The 20,065-nt window shown below is 34.8% G+C and overlaps 1 protein-coding gene across 3 annotated transcripts in view; it reads left to right on the forward strand.

Moving 5' to 3' along the window:
• Positions 1-19,018, forward strand: part of CWC22 (CWC22 spliceosome associated protein homolog) — a 32,266-nt gene extending 13,248 nt beyond the window's left edge. For all 3 annotated transcript variants that reach the window (XM_049800878.1, XM_049800870.1, XM_049800859.1), the window contains exons 14-20: positions 41-101; positions 11,042-11,119; positions 12,248-12,400; positions 13,330-13,457; positions 14,411-14,512; positions 14,624-14,820; positions 18,181-19,018. In XM_049800878.1, coding sequence (XP_049656835.1) covers positions 41-101; positions 11,042-11,119; positions 12,248-12,400; positions 13,330-13,457; positions 14,411-14,512; positions 14,624-14,820; positions 18,181-18,767 — 1,306 coding nt within the window. In that variant the 3' untranslated portion in view covers positions 18,768-19,018. The remainder of the gene's footprint in view (positions 1-40; positions 102-11,041; positions 11,120-12,247; positions 12,401-13,329; positions 13,458-14,410; positions 14,513-14,623; positions 14,821-18,180) is intronic.
• Positions 19,019-20,065: the final 1,047 nt, after the last annotated feature.

The following is a 20,065-nucleotide window of genomic DNA, read 5'->3' on the forward strand; positions in this document are numbered from 1 at the left end:
ATGGCCAAGATAATGAGAATTATTTTTTCTATTATTGCAGCTTAGACTTTGAAGAATGTGCTCACAAATTGCTGAAGATGGACTTTCCTGAAAGTCAGACCGTAAGCCTAATTTCTTATTCTTTTTTGTTATTAACATGGTTAAGAAACAGTACTATTTCAGAGCAAATAGGCTGACGCATATTTCATAGGACATTTGTCTTACGCAATTGCTTCTTTCTGTCAAGCAGTTCAAATGTTTGCTCATAGCCTGTTTGAAAAGGTTTGTTGGTTGGACTGTTGAAACATTTATCCTATGACAAAAGTACTGTAGCAAGGCAGTCATTCTCAGAGCTCGCTCTGTCTTTGAAAGAGCTCTGAGTTGAAGATCATATTTGCAGGCAGCTGTAGACTTTATCAGTAGGGCTTGAAATTTAGCATAGTGCTAAAAGAATGTGTTTTGTTGCTTACACAGTCCTCTGAATAATAGTGTATTGAATTAAAGCAGTTGTAAGTATGCTTTGTTGTAGTCTTGGAGATCATCAGACAAAATCTGTTTTGTCTTCAGACACTGTGTAAGGTCAATACAATTGGTATGTTTTCAAGTTTTCCTGAGAGTGCTGTTGATTTTCTTGTGGCTTTAATTACCACTATTCTGTTTTATTTGAAACAATGTGTGTAGAAGTAACCTTATCAGTATAATAGCAACTAGTAAGTGGAGTTCTGGGCTACAGTTAGGTGTTCTTTCAAAACTTGGTTTAATCTAGTAATCAGAAATTGGTTTGCCTATTATTTTTTTCAGTTCTTGTACTATTTTGTTACTAAGCAATTTATATGGAAGTAAACTAAGAATTCCAATGATTGTGTATTTTCTTCCCAGATTCTTTAATTCTGTGCATGAAACGTAATACTAAGCATGCATAGGATTGTAATTCTCAGTGAAGCATAACTTGAAGAATTCTAAAGAGAAAAAAATTCTGTTTTCCAGAAAATAAATTCAGTTATAAAGAATAGAGAGAACAATCTAGAACATACATGCTAGATCATATCAACAGAGATACAACTTGTCTAAAACTGCTTGTTAGGTAACTGCTTAGAGAACTACTTAACTGTTGGCATTTAATACCATTGCAGTCTATCAACTACTAACTGTTCTGTGTGCAAGATCTACTCAGAAAAAATAAATTTAATGGGGGAAGGAAAAAAAATCCCTGAAAACAACCTAATTCTGACTAATGTCAGAATCTTAGGTGCATAAAAAAAGGTAGATTTTCTTTTACCACTTTATTTGGTGTTCTTGAGATTTGGCTTAATATTTGCTTTTCTGTGAATCCTTTGCTTGCTGCAAACAAAAATAACCAGATGTACACAGATGAATTTAAGGTGTTACTTTTCGTATACTTTATGGGGTGCTAATTTACTGAATATTAATTTTTATATTACATAATCCTGTGAAGGGCTTTATTTATCTCAAATTTGAGAAACTTTATATTTCCCCTATCAATCACAAATTAAAAATACATGAATGTTACTGTATGCAAAAAAAATGTGCAAACATGCTTGTTTTTCCCTGCTGCACTGTAAACACAAAAGTTGTTACTCCTAATTTTGTAGGAAACCTTTCAGAGCAACTCCCAGGTCTTGTTTTGAGACTTAAAGTATGGGTAAATTGAATATATATGGAACTGTTGGAAATCAATTAAATACAATGCTAACTAGAGTAAAGTAGCTTTGTGACCAGCAGCACTATAATCTCTGAAATGTTTCTACTGACTTTCATGTCTCTTTAGAGAACGTATGATTAGAGGAGACAAAAGAATATCCCACTAGCTGTTTGGTCAAGTCTGTAGACAATATTACTTTGTTCCCTTAACATCTCATTCCAACAGATTCTTTCCTATCACTTTCTGCTTTGGAAAATGTGTAAAATGCACTAAGCATCACAGGTTTTAATATCAAAATGTATAGCATTCTTTGAAAACTACTACATTTATATGAATAATTTATGTATTTGAATATTAGTTTGTGGTGCTTAGATAATTTATTTTGGTTAGCACACCACCCTATTAATTAAAAAAAGAGGAATCTGAGGTGATGTAGTTATGATTCAGCTGTAATTGCTATGAATGAAATGCTTTTAAAATAAATACAGAAGTGTTAGTTTTAGCATTTTGTGTGGGGGGAAAGTATGTATCTATCTGGAAAGATAAAAATAAATTAGTATCAACCTATGATTCAGTACTAGTTGTAGGAATTACTACAATTCAAGGTTCAAAACTGCTGTAAAACTGCATCTTCTTGTCACATGAGGCAGCGTCTTTGTGCAGATTTCTTTTTTTCCCCTAATAATCATCATTACTTTTCACCTCACCCTAATCAAAGATGTGAGAGCTTTGACTTGCTCATTGTATAGACTTACAGCTCCTCAGGAGTGTTTATGGGGGCAAAAAGAAAAAAAAAAAGTTTCATGATAAGTGTGAGAGCAGAAAGAATGAGATACAGACAATAAAATTGTTCAAGGATTTATGGGGCTCAAGTCTGTCCATGGATAAAATACTGCATGCGTTCAGCAGGAAACTTCTGGTTGAATTAACTGCCAATTTCTAAATAAGGGAAATTATTTTTTGTTCTTTCAAGTTAATATCTTCTGATTGAAGCCTTTATTCAGTTGATTCCCACTGCCCTTCATTTTCAAAACAAACCATAGGGTTGGTTTTTTTTAGCCATAAAGCACTTTTCTTGGTCAGTTTTACTGAAAGCTTCAGCAACCTGTATTCCAGGATGTTGTGTCTTTATAATTTTTGTGTACCTTATGATTCAAAGCTTTAACCAAACTTGAGAAATTCCTGAAATGTGTGCTGAACTCTTGGGTGAATCTTCAAAGTTTGTTTATGCTTGTAAGAAAATTGCAATTTAGATCAAGTATGGGAGAGGTGATAAAGTCATGGTTGGTTGTTTCTTACAGTGAAGACCCTGTAGGTAAGAGCTCATTCTCCATGCCAACTTCTGCTATGAATGGCAGTTATCATGAGAAGCAGGTACTAGAGTGTTTGACTGAAGTATTGTTTAATGTGGTTTCTATTCCTTAAAAATAAGGTGAAAAAATTCTCGTTGCAAATTTCTGTTCAAATTAAGTCTAATTTTACAGTAGCTTTGTGTTTTCCTTCTGGATGGCTTTACTTAATAAAACCATCTTTCTTTAATTCTGTCATTACAACTGTTTTCCACAGGTTTTGAGTAGTGAATTGTCAATTAAATACAATCTAAAATTTGATAAGAATATTCAAAACCTAAAGACAGATATGAACAACAGTTTTTGAGACTCATATAGTCTTAACAACTTTCTTGCAGGTTAATTGTTCCAGAAATCTTTATGTACAGAGATTTTTGGCATGATTTATGGCTGAATTCAGGAATATATTTAGCAGTTTTTATCAGTGGTTGAATTATCAGATTATCATGTCATGTTAACTGCTGTGCAACACAAGTGTTTGTATGATTAATACCAGTAATGGATCTGTTGCACAGCTCTGACTTGCAGAAAGAGGATTAAGGTTCAAATGGATAATCTACAGAATAGAACAACATAATACTGCTTTTTGGCATTGCAGTTTAGTACTGGGTGCTGAGGGGAATGTTGGCAGTCTTTTTTTATTATTTTTTTATTTATTTACTAGCCTGAAATTGTGTTCTGACTTGAGATGAACACATTTTTCATTTTGCCATGAACTGAAATGCTGCTTTTTCAGAAGGAAATGATGCTGTTAAACAGAAACATCCATCTTCCGTTTCCCATCTGATTTGCATGCAGTTAATTTTTAGTCTCCAGCTGTATATTCTCCTTCCTCAAAATACTTGCTAATTTCCATCTCCTCATCCTTTTTTTTTCCCACACCCCTTTTTTGGGGTGAAAAGTTTGCCTACTACAGTGTCCTGTTTTTCTTTCCCTGGAAAACACCTTTTCTTTCCACAGTTTTCTTTTCCAGATTCACAAGCTCTGTTTTCATTTCCAGCTTTTCAGTTTTTCTTTGACACTTTTTCTCATTCATTTATTTTTGCTGCAGCATTCTGGATATATAATACCTGTTTCTTGTACCTGGACCTTGTCTTTAAATTTTCCTCCTGATTACACTTGATCTGTTTCTCACCCTTTTAAATCCTTTTTTAGATGACTCCAGCATGTTCAGTGTTGTCTTCTGCATCAAAGGGTCCTTCTTCAGTCATTAAAAAGTCAATCTTCTAAAACGTATCATTTTCTTCTGTATTTTATTAATCTTTGATAGATGTAAGCTATGTGCTTTCTTGTTTCTTACTTTATGCTTACCCTTAACAGATTTTTGTTGCCTATGTTCTTGGAGGAGTACATTCAGTTTCTGATGGTTTTACTTGAAAGAAAAGAACTTGAGGATACTTACAGTAATACAAATCTATACAGGACTGACAACTACTTACCTAGAAAATTGATCTTTCTTTAGGAAAACGTATGTGAGGAATATAGATGGTTTTTGGTTTGGTTTTTTTTGAAAGATGCTATTGCCTACAGAATACTGAATTTTAAAAGGTTCTTAGCATCATTCAAGCTGAGAGCAGAAAGGGAAATGTCTTACCTTGTTGCCCAGTCTCCCTCAAGGAGCAGAGGAGGGGATGGACGGCCAACCAAAAAAACAACCAACCATACATTGTTCTTGGTCTTTGAAAACGTGCCTAAAAGAGATTGGCTTTTAGGCTTTTGTTCCTTTTTTCGGTTGTGATGAGAACTAAACTTGTAAACAGCGATGCTTGGAATTTTGCTAAATTAAATCAGAGCCTCTTCTACAAGAATCTGCCCCTCAATGCAGTTATCCCAGACAAAATGGGTCCAGGATATTTTTTTTTTTTTTTTGCTTGGAAAGAGAAAAGTTATCGTAGGCACAACCTTCTTGAAAGAATTATGCATGCATTTGGCACATTTTTGTTTTTACAGGATGGTGTCACACTTGCTCAAAACAGTCCTAGTTGGGGAGGTGGGGGTGTCAGTGTCTCTCTTGTGCTATTTATGCACTGAGTCTTGAAGATAACACAAGTACTTATTTTGATTTGACATTCAGTGAGAATGTAGTCCAGGAAACTGGTATAGAGTAGGATGGTCTAAAGGTGATAATTATGTTCCTATCAAGTTAAGGATTTCTTAGATTCATCAGTTACCTTTGTTATTGTAGGGCATTGCAACTGGTAGTTTTGTCAACTGCACCATAATTAGTTCACAGACCTGCTACTGCCTGTAAAAGGTGATCATACTCAAGTAGATTTCCTGTCTTTTGAAGCAGGACTTTTTGTGAGCCTGAGATGCTGAATCAATCTGAATTTTCATAATTTATCAATTAAAAATACCAAGTACATAGCAGTAGTTCTGACATTGTGAGGATAAAGGTATGTTTAATTGGAGTTCTGTTAAATGCATAAACTTCCTTTATTTCCCTGCTTCTCTTATTGTTAATGTCTGGAAGTGTGAGTCTAATGACATGAATACACCTGATTTTTCATTAAATTTAACTACTTCTTTTCAAATACATTGCCTTAAATCTGCAAGTTCCATCAAAATCAGAATGATCTTATTCTCAAACTGCTCATCTGAACATCAGTGTGGCTCAAGACATTAGTTATCTTTGTTTCCAGGTGGTTTAGTATGATAAATAACAATAAAATAAGAATTTATTGCATATTATATAAAATACAATATAGATCATAAGTTGAAAAGCAATCTGAGGTCTGTTCCTCAGGAGTCTTCAAAAGGTATTGAAGAAAGGAAGGAATTATTAGTGTTATCAGTAGCCTTGAGTTTGAGGTGGGTCCACACTCCCACTAGAAGTTTAACATTTTTCAAGTCAATGTGTTGATTTGTATACTTGTTTATATTATGTTACTGTCTGACCATTTTACACTGATCAAAGTTTTTACAAATTACATAGTGTTTTTTACCTGGTTTTCACACATGTAGAAACCTCAGAAGACTACAACATAAAAAACCCCAAACAACCAAAACCCCAACAGTGCTTCTGAACACACTACAGTTAGCATATAAAATTTTGGTAGACAACAAGGTCTTGCTTCTTCAGTGGTTTTAATTTGTGTAACATACAGTGCCATTGACATGAGTGTAATCCCTGAAGATACAGAACATCAGGAAATGCACATATAGGTGCAGAATCTGGATATTGAATTAAAATTTGGAAAAACCCATTAGTGGAACTGGTTTACCCTCTTTCATTCTCTCCAGTTAATAATGTAGACTACATATTTAAAATTGAAAACTGTTTCTAAATAGCTCAGTAGGTATGAATGAACTAGTTGCTTTGGCTGACCTGAGATTCCTTTAATGACCTGAAGGATGGAAGGGGGGTTATCCCACAAAGGGTCTAAGCTTTCACAGGAAAAATCATCTAAACATATAGATGGAGTATTCAAAATATCAATTGAAATAATTAGTAATGGATTAAAGGAGGTCTCTTAAGGCATAGCTATATGGGATGAAGGCCCAGAAACACAACTTAAGTTGTAAAAAGTACTTTAAACACATATGCTCATAACTTTTAATAACTTTAAATTTTTCAGTTCTTGCTGATCTTTTCTATCAGAAAATAAATTTTAAAAAAAAAATCTTAAGACTAATTTTCAATTATCTTAGGTGCTTAAAGCTTAATTTTATTTTTTGGAAAATATGCTGCATGTGCTTTATAAATGTGGCAGGTGATATTTGTGTTGAAGTATTTCCAATAAGCATAAAATAAAGTTTTCTAAGATTGCATATCTTTATGACATTAAAGATAGTAATGAGGTAAAAATAGCCAGTTTCATTATATAATTGGGAAGCTCATTGCCTTTTCTGTGTATGTTGTGGTATATGTTGATGTCTACAAAATGAAGGTATAGAAGGGATACAGAATTATCCTTTATTTGTGTGTTACTGATAACAGGCATTAGCTAGAATTCTGACTAGACTTTGATCTTCCAAACATGCATGTATGCATTTAACCTAAGGGGGTGGAATTGCTCATATTACCTCAGTGACATCACTTAATTTTAAGTTTGGCATTTAAGTTTGGCATGTGTAGCCTTCAGGTGGAAGGGAAGTAGATACTGTGGGGCTTTAATGTATTATTTCCCCACACTCTTCTGTGTGTGTGTTGTAGGCTTGTAGCAGCATGATTAAAAATGTATCTGTTCTTATATCCAGTTAATGATTCCTGTGTAAAATGTTACAGGTTTGATTTGTGACAGATTTTTGAAAAATGTATTCAGCTTTAAGCATACATTGATCTAAATATAAAACAAGCTGAGATAAAAAACGGTAAATAAAGGGACAATGAAAGTTGAGAAGGATCATTAGCTGACCAAACCCAGGACAGACCTGGAGACGGTGCTGAAAGCACTGCATGTAGTTTGCCAAATGGCCACCTGCTACTGAAACATCTTCCATGGCTTTGCCAGCCTTGGCTCTAAGTGGTAATTCAACAAATAGAAAGAGGAGAGATGCTGGAAAAAATAGGCACATGTGATGGTTACACACGTTAAAATATGCAGCAGTAGGGAAAGCTTTAAGGTAGTAAGTGGAAGTAAAATAATCTTCAGCTGAAATAAAAGAGGAAAAAGGAAAAATGTAGCATCTGTAAAAGCAGTGCAAATGTATAAAATGCAAGGCACTAATTTCACATAAATCAAATTTCACATTGATTTAAACCAGCCTATGTCCTTTACTAGGTTTGCTTCCAACAAATCAATTCCTCTAGTTCCTTGTATGATTGTAGAAACCAAGTGCTGGTATTGATAGTTTTATATTTTAAGAAGCTACATTAGCTTACAGGGTGGGGATGTCTCATGATTGCTTCAGCTTGTATAGGCAATGGATGGGACAGAGCTGTGTGGCCAAAAAGGGAGGTGGAAATTACATTGCTTCCAGCTAGGGAGGAACGAGGGAGAACTCCTCTTGGAGGTAGCCGGAGGGGGGGGGGGAGCTCTGAAATTGCACTCTTAGCTGAATGCAAATCTTCAAGAAAAGAAATAGCAAGAAATAAGGGAAGAAATAGAGAGAAAAAAAATGCACTAACTAAAAAGGAAGCTGTGATCAGAAGGGAGTGAGAAAGCTGAGTTGCTTTAGCTTTTCTGTCCACAGTGAACATAGCCTTTGTGTGAAGCTGAGAGCATATAGAGTGGGCAGGGTGTGCTTATTTTTTAAAATGGTAAAGCTGGGGGGAAAAAAGCAAGTCTGTTTTTTCTGTCTTCTCCTAGTTTGCCCTTTAGCATCTTTAAATGTTTGATGATACAAACATTGTATCATGTATCATTGCCACGTTAGGTTGAACCACGGTCCATCTAAACCATTGTCCTATTTGGGTAAGAGCTAGTGGGAAATGTTTAGGGAGAACTGTAAGAAATGCAGTATATTTAAAGGGAGCTCTCTCCTTATCTTCTGTCTTAGCAGTTTTGGGAAGTCCCTTTTTTTTTTTTCCATGATACAATAATGAATTTAAGATCTTTTTTCAAGATTATTCACCATCTGTATGTGATGTCAGATATTTTCAAAGCATTTTACTTCATGATTGGAGAGCTATACATACTTAGCTAAGCTGAATAGTCACTTGCTGAGCATTGTATGAAAACTGTTGAACACCACAGTGTATAAATTGCCTGTAAAACTGGGAAACAAATCCATCGCATTCTTTAAAGCAAGAGATGGACTAAAAAACACAGGCTGTTCCTGCCATAAACATCACCAGAAGTGTTGTTATTGGGAGTACAGAAATGAGTTAACTTTTAAAGCTATAAATGAAGCTAGAATTGCCATATGAACATGTTGCATCTCTAAAGTGATTTAATTTTTTTTTTTTAAGTTTGTTAATTTTTAATCTGGAAGACAGTTACTCTAGACCTAACCTCAAATTGTTTAGATAGCACTAGCAAGAATGTCTTTGTGGGCAAATCTATTTTCATGCATGTGGTTATTGAAGATACCCTCCTAGAAATCATTGTAATATTTAATTAAAATGTTAAAATACTTAATTACTGTAAACCACAGGGGATACAATTGCATTTAAGATGAGGCAGAAAAGTAATTTGTTTTTCAAGTCTTGCCGATGTTATTAACAGTGGCATCAGCACTTTACCCTTTTTATTGTTTAAAAACTGATTAACTGCAGCATTACTGTAAAACAGGATAATATAAAAAGTTAATATGCATTTTAATACATCACACTAACACAATATGACAGTGTTGAAAGGAATGCCTTTAAACACATCTGTAAGTTTGATACGTTACTGCCTTGTTGTTTGGAGGAGGTATTTTTTTCTTGTTCAGCATGGTTGGCTTTTTATCTGGTTTGAGTTTTTATGATGGGAAAAATGTTTCTTTTTGGAACACATGCTGGGAAGAATGGCACAAGTGGGAGAATATGAAATCTGGTATGTGTTACAGTAAACTGGTGTAAGATATAAAGAGGACAAAATGCTTGAAATTATCCAGTATTTTTTATGGGAGTGTTACTGTTAGTTTAAAGAGAAATTGAACTAAATGTGAAAGATATTTGACTGACAGCTGAAAACCTATTTGGGAATGTCATAAATTGGTTTAAGCTATGGAGTTGGTCTTGCAAGAAAATAATAAAAAACTTAATGGGGGGGAAACTGGAGTCCTGTTTAAGCACAGTGTCTCTCACGGCTCTTAATTTATATAAAAATGTTTGCTTCATTTTTCTTAATTAAAGTTTCAAAATGTGCCCTAAACCAGTTCATAGCTGTATTACAGCTTACATAGTAGGTTAGCAGAGTGAGTTTGGTTTTAAACTCATGCATGCTTACTTGCCTAGATCACTGCTCTCAGCTGGTGAAGTGCTCTGGTCCTAGAGGCAAGGTAAAAGCAGAATCCGCCCCTTGTGTGTTTCCCTCTGGTTCTTGGTGTGGCATGTGTGAAAGAATAGGAGGAGTAGCTGCCAAAGGGTGATTCAATAATGATCTTGGGGTGATGGTATTGGGGAACAAGGAGAGAGGGAGCCAGACAACCTGTATTCCAGAAAGACTGGGACTAGCTGTTCTAGATAGTTGTTATCAGTGGTAGGAGAGCATCTTCTGCGGGACTGTCATAGCTGGTGCTTACATCTGTGACCACCATGGAGATGGGGAAAAATGGAAGGCAGGCTGTCAGTGATGGGGAATGCACAAAAGTTTTGGGAGGCTACTCTAGCTAGGCTTCCTCTGCTCCTTCCTAGCCAATGAGAGATGGTGTTCTAGAGGGTGATTCAGAACATAAGCCTAAACCAGCTCCTTTAGAAAACTTCCTCACTGTCTTGGTTATAGAGGAAGTCTAGGCATATCAGCCTCCCAAGGTCAAGTTTAGTCTTTCTGAACGTCACCCTCAGGCTTCTCTGGTGAAGCAGTTACAGTGAAACACTGCCTTCTGCGTGCTTATGGTAAGCAGAGGTTGTTGTGAAAATTACAGCTGAATAATTAGAGATATATTATTACGTACCGAAATCTGCAGATATTTCTGATTTTGGAAATACACTGCTAAGCATGCACATTGTATTTGAGTTTCCAAATGGCTTGTCTGTGAGCCATTTTGACATTTGGAAGTTGCAAAGAATCTTCATTTTCTATAAATACAGGGATTGGTGCTGTTTTTAAAAAGAAAAAACAAAAACCAACAACAAACCAAACAACAACCAAACAAAACCAAAACCAGGAAGAAAGTCCTTAAAACCTTCCTTCTTTATCTTAAACCTCCTTTTTGCACTGTGGTAAAGTCAGTTTGTAAATTAGTTTTGACCTTTTTTGACTGTATTAACTCATAAATTTTAGCTTAAGCAGAAGAGGAAGTTTTTGAATGGCAAAAGTTCATATTCATGTCCCAGATAACTTCTAAAACATGAGAAATTCAGAAAACTACTGATGTTGCCAATGAAGTTTTATGTGAAGGTTCTTGTTTCAAAGCTTGCATCCATGTAAGGCTTTTTTCAATATTTTGGTACTTAGTAATCATGGGGTTTTGCTGCTACAGTGAATTTACCTAGAGAATTTTTTTTTCCTTAAACCAGAAAGAACTCTGCAATATGATACTTGATTGCTGTGCTCAGCAAAGAACATACGAGAAATTCTTCGGGTTACTGGCAGGGGTGAGTTCTGTTTTCAGATTTTACACTTTATGGTAGATAATTTCATTGGTTTACTCAATTTTTTGGTGTGTTGAACTTAAGTTTTAATGGATAAATAAAACTAATAGCCTTTATCATTTTGAAAATGGTTGTATTAGTTGCTTGGTCATATTTAGTGGATTGAATTAACATTTTGATTGTATTAAGTATAGTAAATGCAAAATGAGAGAACTCATTTTCTCTTTATATTGTTGTGATAGAACAATAAATCAGTGGCAAAGGACTGGTATTAAAAGGAGGTAAAAGTATTACGAGTTACCAGAAAATATCCTTTTTACAGTGCTGAAGATTAATTTTGGAGATGCCTGTCTTTTACCACTTCATTCAAAGCTGCTTAGTAGGTTTTATTTAGAGCACAAGACTGAATACTTACTGTCCTGAGCTTGTGGGTGGGGTTTTTTGTTTGTTTTTCAGTAAAGAGCTAGCTCTTTGTTTTTATGTAACTAATTGCTAATTTAGTTGCAGTTATTTCTTAGTTAAGTTTTCCCTATCTATGATGTTAACAGGTCTGATTAGTTATGATAAAATACTTGCCTTCTCAAGGGAGCAAGTTATGCTGAAAGGGAATGCTTTTTCCATTTGTATTTTTTGTCCAGTATTTGAGGGAATCTTTCTGCTGACAGTCAGTTACAAAGCACTAACCATATGAATCTACATGTTCAGTAGAATATAAATGTTAATTTTCTGTGTTCTTTGGAATGTTTATATCCAAAATGTCTTACCTCTGTGTTCCCTGCTGCCTCTTTAATTTTAAATAGTCATTCAGTGATGTGATGAAAAAAAGTTACATTCGATGGGGTTACATCAGGTGAAAATACTGCATGTATGGAAGTAAAAGAAATTGCTGGATAATTTGTTGTAGTTCAAAATTGATAATTACTACTTTGCAATGCAGATGAGTTTCTTGTTCTGACAAACTGCTGAAAGCAATAAAATTTATACATTTGAAGGTATTTTTCTTCTCCAAGGGTTATTTAAAAGGAAAATCTTGCAGTAAATATTTGCACCATAGGTTACTTACATGTAGGTTATTTGCATGTTTAATATTTTGTTTAATCTGGTTGTTTAATTTGTACAATGTTGTCTCAGCGTTTCTGCATGTTGAAAAAAGAATATATGGAATCCTTTGAAGCTATTTTCAAAGAACAATACGATACTATTCATCGTTTGGAAACGAACAAACTGAGGAATGTTGCCAAGATGTTTGCTCATCTACTGTACACCGATTCAATTCCCTGGAGTGTAAGTAAAAAAGGCTATTGTCCTAGATATCTTCTTCAGTAATTAATCTGCAGTATTCAGAAATAATATATAAGACTTTAGTTTCGTATTTATTCTACAGTTGGGAACTACTTGTATTTGTAGCAAACTGGATTATTTTAAGTATTTTCTCAGACACTGTTGAACAATTCTGTGTTGCTCCATCTCCTCTTTCTGCCCCTGTGCATCATCCTTCTCCCTTCCCCATTCTGAAGTAGTTGATTTAAGCTATTATTTTATGGCGCTCAGCTGGAATCAGATGATTAAAATATACTTTTTTTAGAATTTTGAACTTTTAATCAGCAATGTAAATAGCAGAACTGTCTCTGAAAAACAAGAAACCTTTAAAAATTATCTTAATATATAAAATTAAAAGTTCTAAAGAACTATAAGAAATTAAAAAACACTGCTATTTTGTGATTTAAGTGCCAAATAAATAAAAGCAGTCTTGCATTCTGAGATATAATAATATAACATTAAAAATGAAGAAATAAATATCAAGGTAACTTCTGTTTTCATACTCTTCTGTTCTTGTTTCACGCCTAGCCTAATTGTCATTCTTCAGGCACACGCAAGTCAGTCCAAATATTTCCCCTCTTTAGAACTTAAGTCCAGAATCTTTAACTACCCAGAAGTTCACACACCTGATTTTTCTCTTTAGGAGCTTTCCTGGATAAAATAAATACTTGAAGAATTACTAGCATAGATATGATCAGAAACTGCTCCCAGGTGGTAGAAAAGAATTTTTGAGGAAGCAAGTCTTGACTAGGAATTACAGGGTTTATGTTCTTGCAGGGGGAAATCAGTCTTTATTAGTTATTTCATGAGAAAAAAAGTTTTTAAGATAAATACAAATAATATATGTTTAAACTTAAGGGTTTTTTCTAAATGTTTTTTCTAAATATTTTCAGGTCCTTGAATGTATAATACTGAGTGAAGAAACTACCACATCCTCCAGTAGAATTTTTGTCAAAATATTCTTTCAGGAACTCAGTGAATATATGGGACTTCCTAACCTAAATGCAAGATTAAAAGATGAGTAAGTTGAAATTTTATTTTCAAAACTGTAAATTTAATTAGTTTCTTTATCTAAAAAAGTACAGATAAGAACTCTGTTTTCAAGTTCAACTAAGACTGCAGTACTGTAGCTGCAGTACTTCAAGAATCAGTTTGTGTATAGATTTAGTCATTGCAAGAGTCCCATTAAGCTGAGTGTGTTACTACCAATTTGAGCTCAAATATATGCATGACTATTTGCAAGACGTATCTTTTTTTTTCCCAATGATATTCAGCTTGTATAAGAATTTTCCAAGTGCAAGTCTATTTTTATTGTCAGCTATATAGCTGTGTAATAAATGTTACTGTGGCTTTTTGCTGACAAAACTTAGAAGAAAGCACAATAACTACTAGTAACAGTTCTTCTATGATTAGTTGCTTATCCTTAAGTGTAGTGTAAATAACACATTGTTTTAAGCCTGTATGTGATTTAATGCATTGTATTCTGGCAACGTTCCTTTCAGTTGCTTGAGCTATTTCCTGTAAATTGGGATTTCCTCTATGATGAAGAATTTAGTAGATGCTTTAGCTCATAAATTTATACTTGAAACTATACTTAGGGCCCCATTTGATGGGATTTCAGGATAGATACCTAGATCTTCGAACTTCTTACTATCCTTGGCTATCACAGGCTACTGCAATTTCACAAGTCTCTTCAGGGCTTCACAAAGTCAGGCTTTCTTTTGTCATAATCTGACAGTATGTATGTAATTCTTGTGTGTGAAGAAGTTTGTTTTCATAAAAGAACAAGTTTTTAGATAGCATATTGGTCAGATACATCACGGACATAAACAATGAAAGTATAGAAAAATGCATGAAGAGAAAACTTTTGCTGTCCTATGGAGATCCATACAGTTTGTTTTTCAGTTTACTAATGTCAATGCGAATTTGTGCTAAGCTGGCATGGTGTTTAATTTAGATGTTTGTTTCCATCAGAACATTGCAGCCTTTCTTTGAGGGATTATTGCCTCGGGATAACCCAAGAAACACTCGCTTTGCCATCAATTTCTTCACTTCTATTGGCCTTGGAGGACTAACGTGAGGAACACTATTCTGATTTGATATTTACTTTCCTTCTCCCCCCCCCCCCCCCCCCCCCGCAAAAAAAAAAAAGTTGAGGGAAAAAACCCACCTTTTTTCGTTGATTAGGGATGAATTACGAGAGCATCTTAAAAATGCACCAAAGATGATAATGACACAGAAACAAGATGTTGAGTCATCAGATTCCTCTTCATCTTCAGAGACAGACTCTTCCTCGGATTCTGAGTCTGACAGCAGCAGTAGCAGCTCAGAGTCATCCAGCAGCAGTGACTCCTCATCTAGCAGTGACAACAGCAGTGACTCCGGTACTTAAACACTAGCTATAACTATTTACTTATATTTACTTCTATACACCTATTTATTTTTATGTATACTTGTTTTGAGGAAGAACTAGCTGAAGACAGTGTTACTTTCTCTGCTTTAAAAACTAATCATTTTTTTAAAACTTAAAAGTTTTAAAATACTGCTAATGGAAATTTATTTTAGAATTTAGAAAAACTGAATTCCATTTTTAAAAACTTAAATTTCTGAGGAACATTGTTTTGTAGATGAGTTTTTCTGCACAGTTGATACCTATTGCACAGTGCTATCACTTCAGTTTAGTGAAGGATGGAGGGATTAGAGTCATTCCTTATTAATATTTCTATGGGATGCTTACTGGTGAACTGTAGAGACTAATGTCTACAGCTCTTTTTTGCTTGGCTTGATTGATTAAGCTTGATACTACTTCTGTCTTTCCATGTAAATATGTACTACTTCATGGGTCAGAAATGACATTGTTGAGTTCTAGAAATGTGTTTAAACTTTATTCTCCTTCAGAGTCTCCATTTCTAATTCCTCTTCCTAAGGAAGAGTTTGTGTGGTGATGAAGTGAAGGTTTTTGTCTGCAGAGAAATCTCCAAGGAAGAATTAGCTTTTGCTGACAACTTAGTATTTTGTAGTTTTATGCATTAATTAGTGTTTAGCATTTACACCATCCTGCTGATGTAGAACATTCTGTTTGACATGAGGTGTCATAAACATGGCTTAATCTATAAAGTACACGCTAGTATGTGTTAGTGTGTGCAGTCTCCCCCTTGTATATAACATGAGCAGATGATCACACAGCATGCATTTCTATAGTACAGAAGCTTGCTGATTCAAAGTTAATTTGATTTATTACGTGCCTTTGAAATGAAAATGTTGATTAATAAAATAAAAGCAGTGTGAACTGCTCATGCTTTGGAAATGCACTTTTGTTCTCCATTGCAATCTTACTGTACAAAGTCTGATTTGTGTGTCATCACATTAATCGCATTAATGACGACAAAGCACTAGAGGAGGGCACAGTTAAACAGGGTCAGAGAAGGCGTTGGTTCAGCAAAGAGCCAGATGGTGCCTGCATAGGCAGCTGCAGCTCTGCTGAGCTCTTTGATAGGAACCAGAGAGGTAAGTCCTTAGTGACAAACCAACTGAGTCTGCAGTCTGCTAGTATGAACACTTTATTTTTGTAAGTTTAGGACCTTCCCTTTTACTACTTGTCCTTTCTTCATTCAGGAGCACATTGATTAAAACTTGCATTTCGATATCTTTGCAGCCTGGTTTCACTTTTTTTTCCTAGTTCTTGTGTACTTAAATACGGTGGTCAGAACACTAATTAAAGATAACTATATTCTTTAATGGTAAACTTGGTTGAGGCCCATTACTGGTTATAACTCCAATTCTTCTTGTGTTTGCAGCTTTTTAAATCTTTAAAATAACTTGGTAGAGTTGAAAGGCATTTTTCAGAGGAATGTGCTACAGTATTTCAGTGTTTTAACAGTGCAGTGCATAAGAGAAAATAGAAAAACTGCTGATTAGAAATGGAGAAGTTCAACACACAGCTAAATGAGAGATCACTGTCTTACTGACAGTTAATGTGTGGAACTTCACCAGCTAGCTCAGCTCAGGACTGCTCTGGAGAGGTCCTTCCAACCAAAACCAGTCCAGCAGAGGACAAAATTTGTTGGTTATTAAAGCAGTTTGTTCGTTTGTGTTTCCTTTCTCAGGTATTTTTCTGCATTCTGGTGGATGTAAAATAGTAGGGGAAACAGTGTTTAAAAAACTTGATTAAAATCTGTTTGAATTGATCCATCATCATGTTTTATCAGAATGCGAGGAAGCCTTAGTTCAGACATGAGACTAGCCAGCTGCTGTAGAATTCAGATACTCGATGTACTATTAAATCAGTTTATGGCTGTGGTATTTTCAAAAGGTGTTTAGAAACAGTTAGCTGATATGATACTATAGTTCATACAGTAAGGTGAATTAACAATTATTCTAAATGGCTGTTATTGATAAATAGTGTCAAGTGAAACCTAGAGGTTCCTTATAAAGAGCAAACAGGAAGAGTAAGGCCTCTTCCACTGAGATGAGCCCTACTGTGTATTTGGAAATACAGGAGCTAGTTTTAATCTTAAATTGTTGACAAAGCTGTCACTATTTCTCCTGAAAATGAGCCAGAGGGCCATTGTTACGTTGCTTGGTACCACTATCTCAAGCCGTTTCAGCATGCCTCTGTCTCCTCATAGGGTAGTGTTGGAGATTTTTCCCCATCTGCTGTTTTTAATCTCCATTGACTGATAAGCTTTTCCAGGAAGTAATTGGAAAAGTAAACTATTTTTAAGAGCCTGGATGGTCTGGGAAGGGTGATCTTTCTAAAAAAATTATTTGCGAGAGTGCTTTGATGTATGACTTTACAGCCTATGCCTGGTCCTTTTGTATCAAGTCAACAAGAGGATGATGACGGGTAGAGGATCTCAAAAGTCAGGCATCACTTGCAGACAGCTAAGGGACAAAAGCCCTGTTGATGGATACTTGTGAGTGGCAGGCCCATCTGTACCAATTTGAGTTGTTCCCTCTTAAGCAATTTACTTGGGGGGTGGTGGGGAAGCAGAGAAGCAAGGTTGTGGAGTTCTGTCAGTACACAGAATTTCAAATCTTTTAAAAAATGAAAGCATGTCTTATGTAACCAAAAAATTCTTGGATCAACAGGTTTGCAGATGTTATGTCAGTGAGTTACTCTTTTTACACTAATGTGACTGCTTAGGAATGTTTTGCATTCAAGTGCGCGTTTGTTAAGTTGTTTGTAAGTTAAGGAGGAAGTTTCTTGTTTGAGCTGCATCATGTTCTCGACAGCTGTATAGGTATTGTAAAGGGAATGAAATGCAGAAGACTATTCCCTAATTTCTTATTTGTATGCTCTTAAGGTTTCGGGGTGATGCATTATGACCTTGCTTTTTGTTAACATGAGGGTCTTGTGTTAGTAACAGCTGAGTTACTGAGAAATATTGAAACTTAGAGGAAAAATGGAGAATAGTCTTGGGCTTGGTAGTCGTTCACACTTTTATGGAGAATTTCTCTTTATGTAAAATAAAAAGCCTGTAATGCAGACAGACATTTAAAACTACTCAGTACCTGCTCTAATTAAAGAATGGGTGAATTTTCCCCCATTGCATGAGATACTCAGTTGGGGGTAGGGGGGAGCGATAAAGTCAAAGGTCATTATTTTGAAACCTTTGTCCAGATATATACCCACAAAAGTTTTCTGACAAAAAATAACTCTCTAGAACTTTCTTTGTAGCTTAGCAAGTTAAGCATAATAAATTAAAATGCAACCTTATTCTCCTGACTTGTTATAATTTCAGATGTTCCTAAAGCGAAAAGAAAGAGAATGCAAAAGAAAAATAGAGAATCTGATAAAGCTTCCAGGAAAAAACAAGAAAGGAAAAGGAAATCACTTGAAAAGAAAATGGGAAGGAGGCAGCAAGAGGAAAGAAGTGATACTGAGAGCAAATCAGAAAGGAATCACAAAAATTTAAGAGAATCACACAGGAGAGATGACGTATCAAAGTATCATCACAGAGATGAGTCCAATGGCAGAGATGGTTACCATAGTGGAAAGGATAGGAACCATGAAAGAAGTAAGGATTTGGAAAATAAACACAGTAATTCAAAACCAAAAAAAGCAGAGAGAAGAGCTTCTTTGTCTGATGATGAAAACTACAGACACTGGAGCAAAGATAATGGACATCACAGTAGAAAAAGAGAAAGATCAAAATCCAGAGAGAGAGCCCATAATAATTCAAGTCCAAGAGAGGAGGAACAAGACGACCGATACAGAAATGGTTCAGAGAAACACCGAGAGAAGTACAACCGTTATTCTGACCAGTACAGAGAATCCAGAAAGAACGAGGACAGACGAAGGGAGAATTCCCCACACAGACGAAAATAATACCTAAGCAGAGTTTGAAATAAATGTGCATTTGAGCTATTAAAACTGTATTTTAAAAACTCTTACTGAACTTTCTTTAAAAAAATATTTTGTACAAAGTGATAGTTTGCATTTGTAAATTTTATGAGACTTATTCAAATTTTCAGTACCACTTTTTTGTAACTATTGCATTAAGCCTTTCTGTTAAATTCTTCATTTGGAAAGATGAAGCTGTTTATTTTGTGAATAAAACTGTTAAGATATCAGTGAAATGGGTGGTTTTTTCACTTACTTTCAAGTATTTGTTATTGTAACTTTATAGTCTTAAAAACATTGGGTTTTAACTTTGCTTGTTAATTGAAAGTCAGATACTGAGGCTGGGGTGATAAATGGAAAAATTTCAGATTTCAATATGAATGTTATGTGGGAAGGCTTTATAAAAATTTTCAAACATCAGTATGAGTGCTTCAGGCATTCTATAGCTGTATATTCTTTCAACTTTGCAAACATGAAAGCAAATTTGACCAAAATTTTCAGGAGATATTTCAGTTTATGTTTTTCTTCAAGAGTTAAAAATTGGAAAGGCAATATTGCTGTTTTAAATATCACATCTGAAAGTGTGTCAACTTGTTCTGTTACTTTTCACAATGTTTTTTAATATTGTAACATCCTGAGCTAGTTACGCTTGTGATCTTAGACAGGAGGAAAAAAACTGTTGGTGGGGTTTTCTTTTTCCAACTATGAATTTGATTTTAAAGTCATGGACTTAAACTCTCGCCCTACAAAGGAAGTGTTTTAAGGAACATCTTTCCCAGTATATATTTAAAAAAAAAAAAGAAATTGAAATAAGAGGTGTTTCAAATCTTTTTAGATGCTTTGAACTACATGGCTTGAAATGCTCAAGTTTATTAGAAGCAAAGTTTAAAACAAAAATTCAGTTGCTGCAGCAGTTTATATTATAAATTGATCTCCCTGGAGTCATTTGAAACAACTAGCTCAACATTTACTGTATGAGTAATGAACCAAAGTCATCTGGTTAAGACTCTTAAGTCTCATTAGTAACTAAGAAAAACTTTGGAAGTCTTTTTGGCATGAAATAGGAAGTAGTGTGGTCATGGTCAGTAGAAAAGACAGGTGATAGTTTTATGTTATGCAATTGTTGATGCTGTAAGACTTTTTTGTGTGTGAAATGAACACAATTGCTGGATATACGAGAACTTACACGTTTCTTGTGTAAATCCTATTTCATATTGTATAAAGTATAGAAAATATATTTGAGCTGTTTTATAACAGAATATAGAACAATTCCTAAGGAAATA

The sequence above is a fragment of the Accipiter gentilis genome, chromosome 1, assembly GCF_929443795.1.
Source record: "Accipiter gentilis chromosome 1, bAccGen1.1, whole genome shotgun sequence".
Classification (NCBI taxonomy): domain Eukaryota; kingdom Metazoa; phylum Chordata; class Aves; order Accipitriformes; family Accipitridae; genus Astur; species Astur gentilis.